This window comes from Arabidopsis lyrata, assembly GCF_000004255.2.
Source record: "Arabidopsis lyrata subsp. lyrata unplaced genomic scaffold ARALYscaffold_5, whole genome shotgun sequence".
Lineage (NCBI taxonomy): Eukaryota > Viridiplantae > Streptophyta > Magnoliopsida > Brassicales > Brassicaceae > Arabidopsis > Arabidopsis lyrata.
Window position 1 is genome coordinate 13,707,150 of NW_003302551.1, and position 16,560 is coordinate 13,723,709.

A 16,560-nucleotide genomic window follows, 5' to 3' on the forward strand; every position below is an offset into this window, starting at 1 on the left:
GACAGTTTATTCTTCTGTAAGGCAGACACGTCTCAAGGTCAAGAAATCATTAATATTCTCCTCATTTATGGCGAGGCTTTTGGACAACAGTTAAATACTGCTAAATCTTCGGTAATATTGGGCAGGATGTGGACAATGTAACCTAAAATACCGTTAAGACAACATTAGGAATCCATAAAGACGGGGGCATGGGAACGAACTTGGGTCTCCCTGAAAAAATACATGGCTCTAAGGTTCAGGTCTTTTCTTTTGTGAGAGATAGACTACAAAAGAGGCTTAATACTTGGTCAACAAAATTCTTGTCTAGAGGTGGTAAAGAAGTTCTTATAAAGTCTATTGCACATGCACTTCCGACATATGTTATGTCGTGTTTTTACTCCCGAAGGCTATTCGCTCTAAACTAAGTAGTGCCATTGCTAATTTCTGATGGAAAACCAATAAAAATAGTAATGGTATCCATTGGATAGCATGGGATAAACTCTTCACCCCATATTCCGATGGAGGTCTTGGATTTAGAACACTTGAAGAATTTAATCTAGCTTTATTAGCTAAGCAATTGTGGCGCCTTATCAGATTCCCAAGCTCCCTCTTAAGTAGGGTTCTAAGGGGTCGTTATTTGTGCTTTAGTGACCACTTAGATATACGAACTTCTAATCAGCCTTCATACGGCTGGAGAAGCATCATGGCTGCCAAACTCCTCCTGGTCTCTGGACTTCGGAGAACCATCAGTTCCAGTATGCTTACCAAAGTTTGGGAAGATCCCTAGATTCCCACAATTCTGGCTAGACCCGAGAAGAGTATTCTTGCCATAAAAGATCTTCATCTCTATGTCAACGACCTAATCGACCAACCCACAAAGATGTGGAAAGTTGATCGCCTTCAAGCGTTGATCGATCCCGATGATATTCCACTCATTTTAGGGATTCGCACAAGTCGTACCTATTTGAGTGATTGTTTTAGTTAGGTCCATACCAAGTCCGGTAATTATACTGTTAAGTCAGGATACTGGGCCGCGCGAGATTTATCTCGTCCTACTTGTGACCCCTCTTTTCAGGGACCAGGTGTTTCGGCACTTCAGGCACAAGTATGGAAGCTTAAAACTACGCAGAAGCTTATGTATTTTGCGTGGCAATGTATCTCGGGATGTCTAGCCACGTGCCAAAGACTCTCTTACCGACATATTGGCACAGATAAAGGATGTCCTTGTTGCGGAGGGCCAGAAGAATCTATTAATCATCTTCTCTTTGTCTGCCCGCCCTCGCGACAGATTTGGGCTTTGTCACCTATCCCCTCTTCAGGGCACATTTTTCCTAGAAACTCCCTCTTCTATAATTTTGATTTTCTTCTCTGGCGTGGGAAAGAATTCGGAATAGAAGAGGAAATTCTTGAACTTTTTCCATGGATATTATGGTATATATGGAAAAGTCGGAATAAATTTCTTTTTGAAAACTATAAAAAACCTCCCCATGAAACTTTAGCCTTGGCAATTCAAGAGGCGAAAGTTTGGAAACAAGCAAACGTGAAAGAAAGATCTTCTGAAGATTCTCCTCTCCTCCCGGTACCAGCTCAACCCTCGCCTCTTTTGACATCGGAATGCCAGTTTGATGCTTCTTGGCATATGGATGACACTCTGAGCGGGTCAGGATTGGTTCTAGTTGGTCAAGACAAAATCTGTCATCTAGGGCTAAGAAATGCCCGTAGAAGTTTGTCACTGCTCCACGCAGAATTTGACTCCTTGCTTTGGGTAATGGAGTGCATGAGCTCGATTGGCGATTCCAATTATGCTTTTGCTTCCGATTGTTCAGACTTGATTTCTATCCTTGATGCTCAAGATGATTGGCCAACCTTCGCAGCGGAATTAACCACTTTCCGGTCCCTTAGTTGTTTATTACCTTCGTTTAGTATTAGATTTATTCCTCGAAAGTTCAATACTCGGGCTGATATTCAGCTAAAAAAGCTCGGGCTTGAAATAGTCTTTTCTCCCATGTAAGCACATCGGAACCTGGTTAGCTCTCCCTAGCGGAGAATCTCTTCCCGATATCTTAATATAAATGGTGTTTGAGGAAAAAAAAAAACAATAGATATATTATTAAAATAATGATAGTTGCATAAAAATGCAATAAAAAACCGGATTTTGGTTGATGTTGTGTGTCATGATTTTTTCTCCACACTGCCTTAGTTTGGTTCAAAGGTGATGTGCTTAAGCATGTTTTTAATATGTGGGTTAGTCCCTTAAAAAATAGACCACTCGTTAAAAACTGGTTTCGTGGGGATAAATTCAATCTGATGAATGTTGTCTATGCACTTTTGCAATGGAGTCTCGAAATCACCCCATGGAACATATGTATGTATAATGGCAAATTTTGTAAATAGTCTAATAAAATTTTGAGAATAACAAATGGTCGTTCATCATTGATACAAATAGAGGATGTCGAGTTCTGGAAGCTAATAGGGAAACCAGTTACTCTCAATGCATTCGAATGGTAATGGAGGATTACGGAATCGAGAATAGAGGCTGTGATGTTGTGTTGAGTTACAAGATTTCGAAGATGTTGTCTCAGAATTTACCGGATGATACACCACCCGTTTTTATTACTAATTCAAGACAGTTTCACTCTTTTTTGGGGCAATTGAAGAGCGATACAATTCGACTTTGTGATGAAGTGAAGAAGAAAGTTACAATTGAAGCTAATCAACCCAACAACAATGGCATCGTTGACAGTACCTTCCAGAGAAAACGAACAAGAATCGCAAACGAGTTGGTTAAGGAAGTTACAGATTTGATTCATGAAGCTATTGGCGATGACGACGATGATGATGAAGAAACGAGATTTGATTACTGTGACGACTCTGACGGAACAGATTCTGATGATGAGAATTATAGCTTGTATGGGATTCCACCAGTTGTAGAAGAAAAACAAATACTGTCGTTGAAGAAAAAGAGTTCAGGTATATATACTGAAGAACAAAAAGATGATGATTATTACGCAAAGTTTCAATTGCCTTATGTGGATTTGGCTGTTGGACAGTGTTACGAATCAAAAGAACACTTGGAAACACGACTGAAGATACTAACCGTAGTACAGAGATTCGATTTCTACGTAGACAAATCGACACCTCTTCTATTGATTGTCAAGTGCTGGATAAAAGGGTGTACGTGGAGGGTACGAGCTACGACACAAAGAGACTACCTAAAGTTTCATATTCGTGTTTTTATTTCTGAACACTCATGTTCAGTAACTGAGCGTTCTGCACGTGCCCGTCAAGCAACTCATGATATTCTTGGAGTATTATACAAGGATTTTGTTGGTGGAATTGGCCCCAAAGTATTGCCAATGCATGTTGTTGAATCATTGAACAAACGTTTTCAGATCAAGGTACAATACAAATTTTAATAATTTTTGGCATTTTAAAACATTACTTGGCGTTTTTAAATTTTAACAAACGTTTTTCTTAATAGATGGATTATTGGAAGGCTTATAGGACGCTGAGGTATGCGCGAGAATTGGTAAGAGGAAGTCCAGAGAGTGGTTATGAGCAACTACCTACTTACTTGTACATGTTAAGAAGGGCTAATCCGGGGACATTGACGAGACTTGAAGTTGATGAAGAAAAAAGATTTAAGTACATGTTTCTAGCCTTTGGTGCAAGCATGCTTGGATTTCCATTCATGAGGAAAGTGGTGGTTGTTGATGGTACTTTTCTACAGGGAAAATACAAACGGACACTTCTTACAGCAACAACTCAAGATGGTAATTTTCAGATTTTTCCGATTATTTTTGCTGTGGTTGATACAGAAAATGATGAATCTTGGGAATGGTTTTTCAAGCAACTGAGCTGTGTCATACCAGATGATGAGGGCCTAGCCATTATTTCAGATAGGCACAAATCAATTGCGAAAGCAATCAATGTGGTTTATCCGAAGGCGAGTAGAGGAATTTGTACATACCATCTGTACAAAAATATATTGGTCCGTTTTAAAGGTAAAGAAACATTTGGATTGGTTAAGAAGGCTGCGAATGCATTCAGACAGGTAGATTTTCAAACCATATTCCATCAGATAGAAGTGGCAAATCCTGAACTACATGCATATCTAGATAGGGCTGATGTGCGACTATCAGTTTACTACTCATTCTACAAAATTGTCCACTCGTCAAAGACTGTCTTATATATATATATATATATATATATATATATATATATATTATTTTGATATATTAGAGATATGAATCAAATTTCAAGAATATACGTAGGATTGTTTTGATATTTTTTGCCAATATCTATTTATCAAAAGAGGAAAATTTAATTTTTAACTCATAATTATCACAAACGATTGGTTGGGAAAAAAAACAAAAAAAAAACGGAAAACAAAGCGAAAAAAAAGAAAAAAAAAAAAGAAGACACACGTGACACGACCATTCTCCGTCTCCTTCTACGAAATCCCACGTTTTTCATTACGATCAATGGATTAATACACTTTCATCGAGTCTGTAGTCATTATTCGTGCATGATCCAATCAGATAATCCAAGGTAATTTTAAAGAACACCCTCTTTTATTAGCTTGAACTGTATGATGCAGGATAGCATCAATAATTCAATATGATGGTTTGAAGACTTGGCATGGACAAGATATTAATTAAGAGTCGTCTTTCCATCATGTCAGATTCGATCAAAAGGTGATGTTCTATCACTAAATTGTCGATTCTCTCTGGTTATATGCTATATTTTAGGTTTTCAAGTCCGGTATGTATATTAAAAAGTTTACATGCGATGAAGAACATGATGATGAGGTACGATGAACATCTTCTAAAGTGGTACGTAAATTACAATCGATCCTTTTTTTTTTTAGGTTTTCTTATTTTTTCGTGTTTACGAATATTATTAATTTTAAAAAATGTTACAATCGATCCATTTTTTTAAGGTTTTTTTATTTTTTCGTGAAAACGATGGAGGATATTTATATTAATAGTTGCACGCTTTAGGGCTTGGAATATCTCCGACGGTGAATACAACAACAAAAAAGTAAAAATTTCCAAGGGACCTTCGCGAATAAAACGAACACAAGCTTTGTCTACATAAACATCGACTCTTGATCCCTAGAAACACGTCAATGACTTCTCAACCCCAATGGAAAACAGATTAAAACATAGAGGTAACAATATTAGTCCAAATATGAATATTATAGTAGATACATACCGCAAACGATATGAATCCAAAATATACCGCTTAATCCATAGATGTATTAGTCAGACTTCCCGCATACATCCTCAAGACACAAGCTCCATCGAGGAAACCTCGATACCTACAAACAAACATGGAAGAGTTTAGATCATCAGAATGTAATAAACATACGCATACAATCATACGAAGCATAAAAAAAAAAAAAAAAATGAGAACAGGGGTTAGTTTGATCTGCAACTGAACACCATGCATGCTATTTATACTAAACGAAGAGACCCTTTTTATTTTATTTTTTTACGTTTATTATTTTGAGATGATAATGACGAAAGGAATATTAACATATTTTCCGTTAGAATATATACACACGATAATCCGTACTAACAAAACTACTATTTTCACAAAATCATGTATATTAAATTAATAGAATTTTTCCTGATTATACGATCAACTAAATGGAAATAAACTTAACAATCCAAGATCGACAATGATATTCGATATTATCATAATATTGATCATAGTATGAAAATATCAAAATTGACACATTCTTAAGATTTACCATATCTAACACAATCGAAATAGAAACGTGATATTTATCTTATTGTTTTCCATCATTATTATTGGCTAGTTGGAAATTTTTAAAAAGTCAATAATACTAATGTTTCACGAACGTCTTGGTTAATCGCCAATCGGTAAACCAATTTACGACAAAACCAAAAGGGGAGTCGAATATGACGATCGTACTCAGCCTCGTTCAAGCCGTTCACCATCGATTTCTAATTGATGTCATGCAATATTTTACAACAAAGAGAAAGGTGATATTCGTAAACCTAAATCACAATCTATATGCAACCTATATGTATCTATCCTCTTTTTTTTTTCTTTCTTTTTGCTCTGGGTTAGGGTTTAATTCCAAGAACGACAATTATATTAGAGGAATCACGTCCACATGATAAAGTTCACAATGAACCAACATCAATCCGAACATGGTGGGTTCTCTACCAACGAACATAATATATTGTCTTGTATATTTTTTGTTTTCTTGTTATCTTGTTTTGATGTTAGATTCAAACGAGGACTAAACCCTAAAACTTTCTTCAATTCCGGTACGTCTGATTTCTTTTTTTTTTAAAATTAAACAATTATTAGATATTTATTTTTTATGTTTCCTTAACGATACAAGGTTAGCATAGTAATTTTATATGATTATTGTTTGCCATTACGATTTTTACGTAAATTACCGCAATAATTAACTTTTAATTACGAAAATAAAATTAAATATCAACAAGAGCCGAGAGTCCGACACATCAGCAAAAACACTTCTCAAATATTGTTATTTATAGATAAGAAAAAGAAAACAAATTTGTCCAAAAAAAAAAGCAAATGTTTTTTTTTTTTCGGCAAATCAAATATATTATATCATAAAAAGTTTTACATGATACATGAACCATTCATTTACAACCATTGACACAAATAGAGAAATTGAAACACAATTTTGCTGAAGGAGTGGAAGTGACCATGCTGCCGATCGGAAGCCTTCACATACTCGTAATTGGCTATCATCTTATAGATGAAACTCCAAAATGCTTTTCGCATTACTTTGTTTAAAAGAAAAAACTGAAGTGTTGCGTGTAATGATTTTACGTCTTGTCTTTTGAAACTCAATACGATATACGAGAAACTTTGAAGATCATGCCGAAACCGCCTACCAAATCCAATATTCTCAATGAATCCCATTCTGAAGGTCGTTGATACTTTCCATATCCACCAGGTCCAATCCAAATCAGTCAAGTTGTGTTGCCAAAACAAAGCAAATAGAACAATAGAACCAAAGGCCCAACCTAGCCCTAGTCAACCTGATGCATCCATAACTCAATCCAATCTGTTTTAATGGACTTAGATTCCATCCAAAAAAAATGTCTATCCATACAGATGAATGGAGACATCGCAATCCGACTATTGTCAAAACTAAGCATCCATGATTCCTTTCCACAAACGATAAAGTCGCAATTATATTTCTCTGGATAACAAATCCAAAATTGCTCTCCCTTTCTCAAATTTGATAGAAAAGTTAACCAATCATATGAGCCAATTGGTGCAAGTCTTGGTGTCGACTCCATAACCGTCGAGAAGAATAATAGGCGGTTGTTAGTGATACAATATGTCTGAAAATTAATCACACCATCTTCTAATCCGATGCTTAATGTGCCCGGATCCCAGATTTGAGACTGAAGTTTGCATCTCGTTTTGGAAAAATTGATGACAAATTTGACCATTCTACGATGGTGGTGAAATACGGTTGCTTTCGCAAACGAAAAGAAGCCGCTTGGATAGATCCTCAGCGGAAAGACACCGACGCTACTCCGGAATCCTTGTCGGGTTATGGTCGGAAAAAAACTCTCACAAAAGAAGAGAAAGGCGATGAAAGATTGGAGGACGAACACCATCACAATTGTTTTGGGATTCATTGTTGATTGTTATTAATACCTAAAACTATACAGATATTCAAGTTATAAGAGAAAAAACGATAAGGGCCGACGCCGGAGAAGCCGACGCCGGCCGGAAACGGAGGATGAGCGAAGAGTTTATTTCAGTAACGTCTTTGTGGATTCTTTCAGTTAGACTATTTGTTAGAAGATTTTTTTTTTTTGCGGGAAAAAAACCGAAAAATATCAGTTTAATTTTAATTTGGACGTTAATTAATAAGGAAATTGTTAAAAATGCCCTTTTTGGTGTGCCCTTTTTCAAAAATGCCCCTTTTAGATGTCTATTTTCAAAACTGCCCCTTTTTAAATCTGAAATTTTTATAAAGTTTTATTAGGTTTATAAGGTACTTATGGATTGTAACTACTACTTGAAGACTCGATCCAAGTATTTATAAGGTTTTATAAGGTGTTTTTAAAGGTTTTACAAGTTATTTTAAAGGATTTTTAAAGTTTTTCAAAGGTTTTACAAGATATTTTGAAGGTTTTTAAAGGTATTTAAAATGCATTTATAAAGTATTTATAAGATTTTAGATACATAGAAATGTAGTTTGTGTATGTTTTAATAATGGTAAATCTTATATTTTTAAGAGCATTTTTTATAAGGTTTTAAAGAAGGGGCATTTTTGAAAAGTGACATTGAAAAAGGGGCATTTTTGCAAAAGCTCTAATTAATACCTAATTATTTTCGGTTAGAAGAAAAATACACATAGTAATTAAAGTGTTCGATTTAATACCCCAAAAATACTATTATTTTCATATTCACGATTTCATAACCAAAATAAAATTCCAATTTTACCCTTACAATTTAAATTAAGTATTAATTTTTAAGTGACGTGGCAATCAATTTTAATTTTTTTGAATAAAAGATCATTTTTCTAGTTAATATAGTTAAAAAATAATTTTTTTTAACAAAATATAAATAAAATTACTTTCTATTCAAATAAAATTAAAAATGATTGTCATGTCAGTTAAAAATTAATAGTTAATTCAAATTGTAAGGGTAAAATTAGAATTTTATTTTTGTTATGAAATCGTGAGTATGAAAATAACAATATTTTGTTTTTGGGTATTATATCGCCTCCTTTAATTACTATGTGTATTTTTATTCCAACCAAAAATAATTAGGAATTAAACGTCCAAATAAAAATTAAACAGGGAGTTTTTCGGCTTTTTCCCAGTTATGAATATATGAATAAATTTATGCGGTTAATTTCAGTAACAATATTATATAAAAAATAGCGGTTAATAATGTTTGACACTTCGAGTTCGACTAATATAATAAAGTAACAACTAATAACATTTGAGTAATTAAATTAAAAAAAGGTTTAAATAATGTTCGATACTTCTAGTTCAACTAATATAATAAAGTAATAACGAATAACTAGTAACATTTAGAGTAGTTAAATAAAAAAAAAAAAATTAATCGATTCTAAAATAAATATTCCAAGTATATTCTATTTTAATATTTATTTTAATTCTTCACATAGTCTTTTACTTTTAAAATTTGCAAATTTTATCAACTTAGTTAAAGCGTGAAAACTTTACATTTTGGGATATCCCCAAAAAGTTTGAGAATAATTTCTTTAATCGATATATAGATATTTCTGACTTCCAAGTAAAGAAAACGTAGTGCGAGACAAGCCTGCATTTGATCATCCGCTTTCGAAGAATCATGAAATTCAGGTATGTTCGGTTCCTTTTTTTTAGTGCAAATAGCCTAAAACATTTCATTGAATTGTAAAGTCAGTTCTCAAAGCGACGCCAAAATCTTTTTTAGTTTTTTTTTTCTCTCTAAATTCGATTAAGGTAATATTGTAATAACTTTAAAACAGTGACATCTCTTACGTTCCTAATGTACTTTTGTTGTATATTTTATTATCTTTGTACTAATTATTGTTTGTTTTTCTTTCAAATTAAGCACGCACCCGCCGCAGAATTACCCTATATGATCAACAAAACGGAAAAAATAAGAGTTTGGCAGGTGTGGAACCAAAACGGCACCAGCTGTCCTGAACAAACTATACCCATAAGACATAGCATGGTCAGGCTTAAACGATTTAGGAAAAATCATTGGACAGATGTTCGAGTCAATCGCCGAACAGTTCCATACGCCGCTGATGAGGGACACGAGGTTACTTTTAATAAACATACCAATAGTATTAGTGTATTGCACATGTTGTTATTTTTTTATGTTGGAATTTGAATTAATTTGACCTTTTAATTTTGGTTTCATTTGATGCAAAATAATAGTACGCGCGAGATTGGAGAGGTGGTATATCTGCGGGGAATATATGGAACAGTGGCAACTATGAACGTGTGGAAGTGGAATCCATCTATAGTACATGGTACAAACGAATTTAGATTGTCGCAAATTTGGCAAATAGCCTAAAAATATTAGTTTTGCATTGAGAAGATTTGTTTGGTGACCCGATCCACGTTGGTATAGGTTGATTGGATCAATTCGTTTTAATATTCTAGGGTTCTTTTACTCTACTTCCAAACGAAATCAAACATTTTTAAAACATCAAATATTCTTTAAATTCATTTCATGATAACTAACTATTTTTTTTTTACTAAAACTCTGTCAATAAATTATATTTGTTAAAAAAAATTGAGATAAAGAGAAAAAATTTGACAAAATTAGGCAAAAATTAAGCAAAACATAAGGAAAAAAAATAGAAATTGAGCCATCAAAATTTTTCCTAGAATTTTATAGTTTTTATGATATTTATGTTTATTGTGAATGTTTGATTAATTAAATTTTTGTATGGATTAAATTTTATTTCAGTTTCTTAGTATTTTATCTAAATAATTAGTTTAGTGGTAAAATAGTACTATACTACTGAAAAATAATTGCAAATGGTGTGGTAATTCATGAAAAATATGGCTTCATATAGCACGCGTCAGATTCAATTAGAGAATATACGAGAGAACACTTGCTTTTGATCATCCACTTCTACATAATCACGAAAATTCAAGTATGTTTAGTTGAATGCATGTAAACTTGTTTTAGGCTCGAATTTTAGTTATAATTATATCAACGTCAGTTTGACCCCAAAAAAAAAAAAAAATTATATCAACGACAGTTTAAAATGAAAATGTTTAGATAACTTCCCTTACTTCAATTAAGAAAATGACGCTATGTTTAACTAGCAATAGTAACGTCAATTTTGACAGTATTAACATGAGTTGAAATTGACACTACATAAAAGCCATTTCATATCAGTCAAAAAAAAAAAAAAAAGTTACTATTGTTCAATAGAACAGTGTCATACACTATAATTGTATCTCATGTGTCTTTCAATTATGCAAATAAACTATGTACTATTGTTGGAAACTTGGAACTGTTAATGTTTTGTAGAAGGACACATACGGAAGTCAGGGTGTCTTAACCTTGAATGTTCTGGCGGTTTACAAGTCAGTAGCCAGTTTGCATTCGGAGGTGTATTTTCTCCACCCTCTTCTTATGGCGGCAACCAATATGACATAACCATGTTCATATGGAAGGTGTGTTGCATAAACAGATTTAATTTGGTTCAATATATTTAGTTAACATTTGGTTAAATGCTTGTCCCTGAAAGTTAGTCTCTTGCTTATTTTTATTTTCTGTTCTATTTGTAATATTTAATTTTCGAATTGTAGGATACGAACGATGGGAATTGGTGGTTGGGTATTGACTCATATTTTATTGGGTATTGGCCGTAGAAGCTGTTTACGCGTCTAGCTGACGGTCGTCGACCTTCGTACAGTGGGGTGGTGAGGTTGTAAACACATGCAGCTACGACCATATAACATACTACCACGCAAATGGGTTCGGGCCACTTCGCGGAAGAAGACTTCAGAAAAGAAAGGTTCTTCCGCAACCTCAAAATCATTGATTACTTCTTTTAGCTGCTACCGGTCTTGCGTACGATGAACTCAACGTGTTACAACGCCCAAAAGGGATACAATGAAGAGTGAGAGGCTCATTTTACTTCGCTGACCAGGATATAACGTTATGTCCTTAGTTCTTGGACATAATGATACAATTATTAGTTTGTGAAATATGATAATTAGAGTTTGGATTATCATATTTACATAACATTTTAGAAGCCAATATACCAAAATTGGATTACTTGATTTTTGAATTCAAAAAAAAAAACCATTTTCTCGACTCTTACTTCCCTTGATTAAGTTGGTTAACCTGTGATGATTTGTCTCGCACATATGCTATCAATTTATATACGAAGATACGCTAAAATTACATTTAATTTGGATTATGTTGGGAATTTCTTATTTGGTTTAGCTAGTAGTTATTTATATAAAAATTTCATTTAACAATTCCATTGAGTGTCTGAATCAAGTCAAGTAATCATTTTTGGTTTCATTATCTAAAATAAGATTTCCTATTTAAGAGTTCGATCGTTGCCAAAAAAGTAAATAAATAAGAATTCGGTCAAAGAGAATTTAACAGAGTTCTCACATTCACATTCTATATCCGATGAAATTTTTACTGACTTTCTATATATCTATATATCTAAAGAGAATTTCTATATATCTAACTCGTTCCAGATAAGTAATAAAGGTGAGTAAAGTTCCGCGCCAAGATCTCTGGATCTTTGTGAGCTAGTAGGCTCTAGTTTGAAATATCTGTAAACTTACAAGATTGCAAAACAATAATTTGATAGTAATTCTATAGTTTCCAACCGACAACTTATATAGTAATTCTAACATGTTACAGGGTAACAAAATGAAAGTGGAACTCTGTTTTCCTCTTCACAGCAAGGAATACACTAAAACTTAGATGATGTTTTGAAGACTTTTGACAACAACAATCTGTTGTTTGAATTTCCTATAATATTTGACAGTTTCTGTAATCACGCTTACACAAAGTGTTGATTTCTTTACACCTCTCGTTCTTTTTTTTTTAAGTACATGTTTGTAAAACAACTCACAAAAAGGTGAAACTAAGTATGAAGAATCCGTCTCCTATGACACATTACCCATTGGCCTTATCTGTATAAATGCCAATCCTCGTCAGAGTCTCTGATTCATAGCTTGGATCGCCTCAAATTTTGTATAACTTGTCTCTTCTCCATGTCCACTTCCGCCTACAGAGATGAGATACGAATCTTAAAAGCCTCACACATGACAAAATTAACCCAGAAAAAGAGAGAGACATATAATGGCAATGTATGAATGATTGTAGCTGTAGTACCGGTTCTGTAGCTTCACTGATTGGTGGAGTGTCTTGAAACTGTACACTTGGTACGTGTATTAGCTGTGAAAGTTGCCGTAGTAAACCATTCCTGTAATCGAAGGCACAAGTAAGTTACTCCATAATCAGATAAGAGAATGAAAAGGAATGCCAAAGAGGTGTATAGAAAGCAAAAGTTACCTTATAATCTCAATATCTCTTGCTGTGTTAAAATCCGGCTGGAAGTTTGGCTTATAATGAAACTCATTGACTTTGAGTTCTTCTTCAAGTTGTTCCCCAACCCCAACCGCAATCGCTGTCTACAACAAGGAAGAAGAAAAATCACCCATCAATAACAAGACTTGTATGATATGAAAACACATACTGTAGATTTGAAGTTATCAAAGAGATAAAACAGACCTCATAGCACCAGCAACGAGCAACATGTCGAAAAGTAGAACCACCACCACCCAAGACCATGAGAGGAACATTAAAAGATCTTATGTACTCGAGACAAGCACCGTGACCCTTGACTTTCAAGTTGAATGTAAAATCACCAGCTAATGAATCAGCACCACACTGAAGAACAACAACTTCTGGCTGATAAACTTGCATTGCCTTGTTGATAACAGGTCTGAACAAGTTGCGAAGACTTTTATCTTTGAGCCCATTCTTTAATGGTGCTTTTAGAGAATACAACTCCCTTCTGTCTCCGTCTCTTGGGAAAGGTGTGTCCGTATATGTGTGGAAAGAAACAGTCATAACTCTATCCGTATTGTAAAATGCTTCTTCCACTGCATCCCCATGACGGAAGCCAATATCTATGTAGAGAACTCGCTGTCAACAACAAAATTCAGAAACCATTCAGATGCAAGCCAGTACTTTTCACAGAAGTCAAGTAAAACAAACATACAAAATGTTCTTCAGAACAAGGAACTCGTCGACGTTTAGGTCTAATTCAATAGCTGATATCATAAAATTCCTCACAGATTACCAGAAACAGCAAGACTCTAAGCATAATTTCCAATTTAGATGCATCAAGATTCAACAATCAACGCTCAAATCTGAATACTAAGATCAAGAAATTGCATATTCCCCAAACAATTCGCAGAAACATCTCTCATTCATGGAAACAATAAAGAGTAAAGTAGAGAAGCAGATTCTAAGCGTAATTTCCAATTTAGATGCGTCAAGATTCATGAAATTGCAAATCAATGGAAACAGTTACCTTGAAAACCTTGAGCAACTCGGCAATCGCAAGCACAACGTCATTGACGAAGCTAAAGCCAGAAGCACGATCACGCTTGGCACGGTGCATCCCACCGGCCCAATTGATAGCAATATCGGCTTCCCGACGGTTCAATTTGACGGCGGCGCTTAAAGAACCACCAGCAGAGGCGCGGCAATAATCGAAGAGGCCGTTGAAGATAGTACTGTTTGTGTGCCGGTTCACATCTAGGTCGAAGAAGCGACTTTTGTTAAGCGAGACGGAAGGATCCTTTAAATTCATCGGCGTAAGGGAGGCGAGGAATTGGATATACTCCGGTGAGTGGAATTGTGTGAAATCGAAAACGCCGGCGAGATATGGGCGGCTGATTTCCATGTGGCGGTCGAGGCCATATGTGAGGACGAGCTTGTGCGCCATATGGCTCGGAAAGGGATCCGTTGGTTGGCCAATCTCTGGCTCGAAGAAGTAGCTCACTCGCCGTTTTCGTCCGTCGGGACCCGTCACTAAGCTCGCCGTATTTTCCATTTTCTTTCTCTTTCTCTGCCGTTTTCTTTTTTTCCGCCAAGAAGAGAGATTTGATTTTCGCGGTTATGAAATTTTTTGATGCGGTTAGGATCAGTAAAAGATAGAAAACATTTTAGTGGTTAAATAGAGAAAAAATAAAGAAACAAGATAGGAAAATTAAATTATATTAATCTCTAAATAAAATGCTCGTAACTACTTTTGTTGATTGATCGGTTACATCTAACCGCTTAAAAACTTAATTCTCACTAATCAATTCCTAGTCATGCTATAAATCCAAAAGCTCAAATAAATTAGGAGATCAATTATCAAGATTATGCTTACAAAAATATAAAAAATGCATAAGAACTATATAAAACCGTCGTTCATTGGACATAATAATTCTTCAATTACTTTTAACAGGGAACAAAAAACACACGATTCATTCACATGGAAAAATTTGTGTAGAGACTGTACCAAACTACCAACGAATCGACGACATTAATAAATTAATTATATAGCCAATAAATATGAGCCACTTAACTTGAAAAATACACAAACTCAATTTCTTTGCTTAATGCAATGAAAGTAAAAAAGAATAATTTGATTAACGATAACGAAATTGTCCAAAACACCCTTGTAAATTGTAATGTATCAACAAATGACGAATCTTTTCAGTTCCCTATATACAAATGGGTCCCAACAATGACGTCATTTCCTACCTATAAATAAGTTCCCTTTGTCCCCCATAATTCTCCGTTTAAGAGAAAAAGAAACCAAAAAACACAGAGAAAATTTTCGAAACCTAGAAGCTTCTAAAAATGGTGGCCGTAGCTGAGAATCAGAAAACGAAGAACAGTCTCAAGTTCCTCTGCAGTTACGGCGGCAGAATCCTCCCTCGTTCTATCGATGGAAAGCTCCGTTACGTCGGCGGTTTCACCAGAGTACTCTCCGTTCATCACTCAATCTCTTTCACAGGTCCGTTTCAATTTCTTTTCCCCAATTCCGATTTCATCTAACTTTCCCGATTTAACGGTGTTGATTTTTCTACTTCTTCTTCAGAATTGATGATGAAATTGGAGGAATTTTGTGGCTATTCCGTTGAATTGAAGTGTCAATTACCAAACGGAGATCTGGAGACACTAATTTCCGTCAAGTCAGATGAGGATCTAGCGAATATGGTTGAAGAATACGATCGTGTTTACGGAGGCAAGATCCGTGCGATTTTGTCGCCTCCTAAGCAGATGTCGCCACGATCTAGCGGCGGTGGTGGAGATCTATCACCGAAATCGCCGTTCTCCGTCGTGGCTTCTCCTTCTCCGCCTCGGTACTGTTTGGCTCCGGCGGAGAATCTTCTCAGTAGATTCCGTATGAGAACTGGAGAATATTCTCGTTGCTGTAACTGCCGTGTTCACAACAGAGACTCCAAGCTTATCTGGCAATAACGTTGACGGTGAAATAAAAATGCCTTAGAAAAATAAATGTGAAAAAATGAAATTTAGGTTGATGATGTGTTGTTGTTTGTGAAGAGAAGAATTATGAAAATTAGTGATATTTTGTGGTCGGTGAACAAACGGAGAAGATGACGGAATTTTTTTTCCGGCGGGTTTTTTAACCGTTAACTTTGCCGTTAAGATATGTGAGAAACGTACGACGTCAGTTTTATTCAATACGTGGTACGTTGCGACCGTTCCAGACATGAAACGTGTCGTAGTCAGATGTGAGTACACGTGTGTATGGTGGGGATCAGTGGATGTGTTTCCTCACACGTGTATCTCTGGTAAGAGTTTTTTCTTTTTTTTGTTTCCTCAGCAGAGGTTTTGATCTCCATTCATTTTTTTTTTTTTGTATGTTGTTAACGTTCACTTTGTTCCTTTTTGTTTATAAGTTTATTTATTATTGTAAATTGATTTGGTTTTTTTTTTTTTATGTGTCTAGTCAGGATGACATATATCCAACTCAGTTTTATTTTCCCAAGAAACTACATTAGT

At 34.9% G+C, this 16,560-nt stretch overlaps 3 protein-coding genes and 1 long non-coding RNA gene across 4 annotated transcripts; 2 read left to right on the forward strand and 2 right to left on the reverse strand.

Annotated features, from left to right (window-relative positions):
* Positions 1 to 4,982: 4,982 nt before the first annotated feature.
* LOC110228180 lies at positions 4,983 to 6,084 on the reverse strand. The gene is made up of 2 exons (XR_002331781.1): positions 5,197 to 6,084; positions 4,983 to 5,096 (listed from the first exon to the last, which is right to left on the reverse strand). It is a non-coding gene; the product is annotated as an uncharacterized LOC110228180 (long non-coding RNA).
* Positions 6,085 to 7,460: 1,376 nt separating this feature from the next.
* Positions 7,461 to 11,971, forward strand: LOC9313672. The gene is given in 8 exon segments (XM_021026208.1): positions 7,461 to 7,632; positions 9,295 to 9,347; positions 9,583 to 9,795; positions 9,925 to 10,176; positions 11,034 to 11,171; positions 11,307 to 11,394; positions 11,397 to 11,452; positions 11,454 to 11,971. Coding segments are annotated over 8 exon segments (1,143 nt in total). The 3' UTR covers positions 11,625 to 11,971.
* Positions 11,972 to 12,325: 354 nt separating this feature from the next.
* On the reverse strand, positions 12,326 to 15,038 carry LOC9311957 (histone deacetylase 7). Its single transcript, XM_002877558.2, has 5 exons — positions 14,069 to 15,038; positions 13,261 to 13,677; positions 13,042 to 13,160; positions 12,862 to 12,952; positions 12,326 to 12,754 (listed from the first exon to the last, which is right to left on the reverse strand). The coding sequence occupies exons 1-5, from the start codon at positions 14,591 to 14,593 to the stop codon at positions 12,695 to 12,697; spliced, it is 1,212 nt and encodes a 403-aa protein (XP_002877604.1). The 5' UTR covers positions 14,594 to 15,038; the 3' UTR covers positions 12,326 to 12,694.
* A 93-nt stretch (positions 15,039 to 15,131) lies between these two features.
* On the forward strand, positions 15,132 to 16,207 carry LOC9313673. Its single transcript, XM_002875843.2, has 2 exons — positions 15,132 to 15,547; positions 15,632 to 16,207. Exons 1-2 carry the CDS (start codon positions 15,391 to 15,393, stop codon positions 16,012 to 16,014), a joined length of 540 nt encoding a protein of 179 aa, XP_002875889.1. The 5' UTR covers positions 15,132 to 15,390; the 3' UTR covers positions 16,015 to 16,207.
* The last annotated feature ends 353 nt before the right edge of the window (positions 16,208 to 16,560 follow it).

Excerpts from the sequence above, each read along its gene's own strand:
- LOC9311957 (XM_002877558.2), bottom strand. The coding sequence starts at position 14,593 with ATGGAAAATACGGCGAGCTTAGTGACGGGTCCCGACGGACGAAAACGG. Across the intron at positions 13,161-13,260 it reads CTCGTTGCTGGTGCTATGAG|ACAGCGATTGCGGTTGGGGT; the intron begins GTCTGTTTTATC and ends TCCTTGTTGTAG. Across the intron at positions 12,953-13,041 it reads AGAGATATTGAGATTATAAG|GAATGGTTTACTACGGCAAC; the intron begins GTAACTTTTGCT and ends CTTCGATTACAG.
- LOC9313673 (XM_002875843.2), top strand. The coding sequence starts at position 15,391 with ATGGTGGCCGTAGCTGAGAATCAGAAAACGAAGAACAGTCTCAAGTTC. Across the intron at positions 15,548-15,631 it reads TCACTCAATCTCTTTCACAG|AATTGATGATGAAATTGGAG; the intron begins GTCCGTTTCAAT and ends CTTCTTCTTCAG.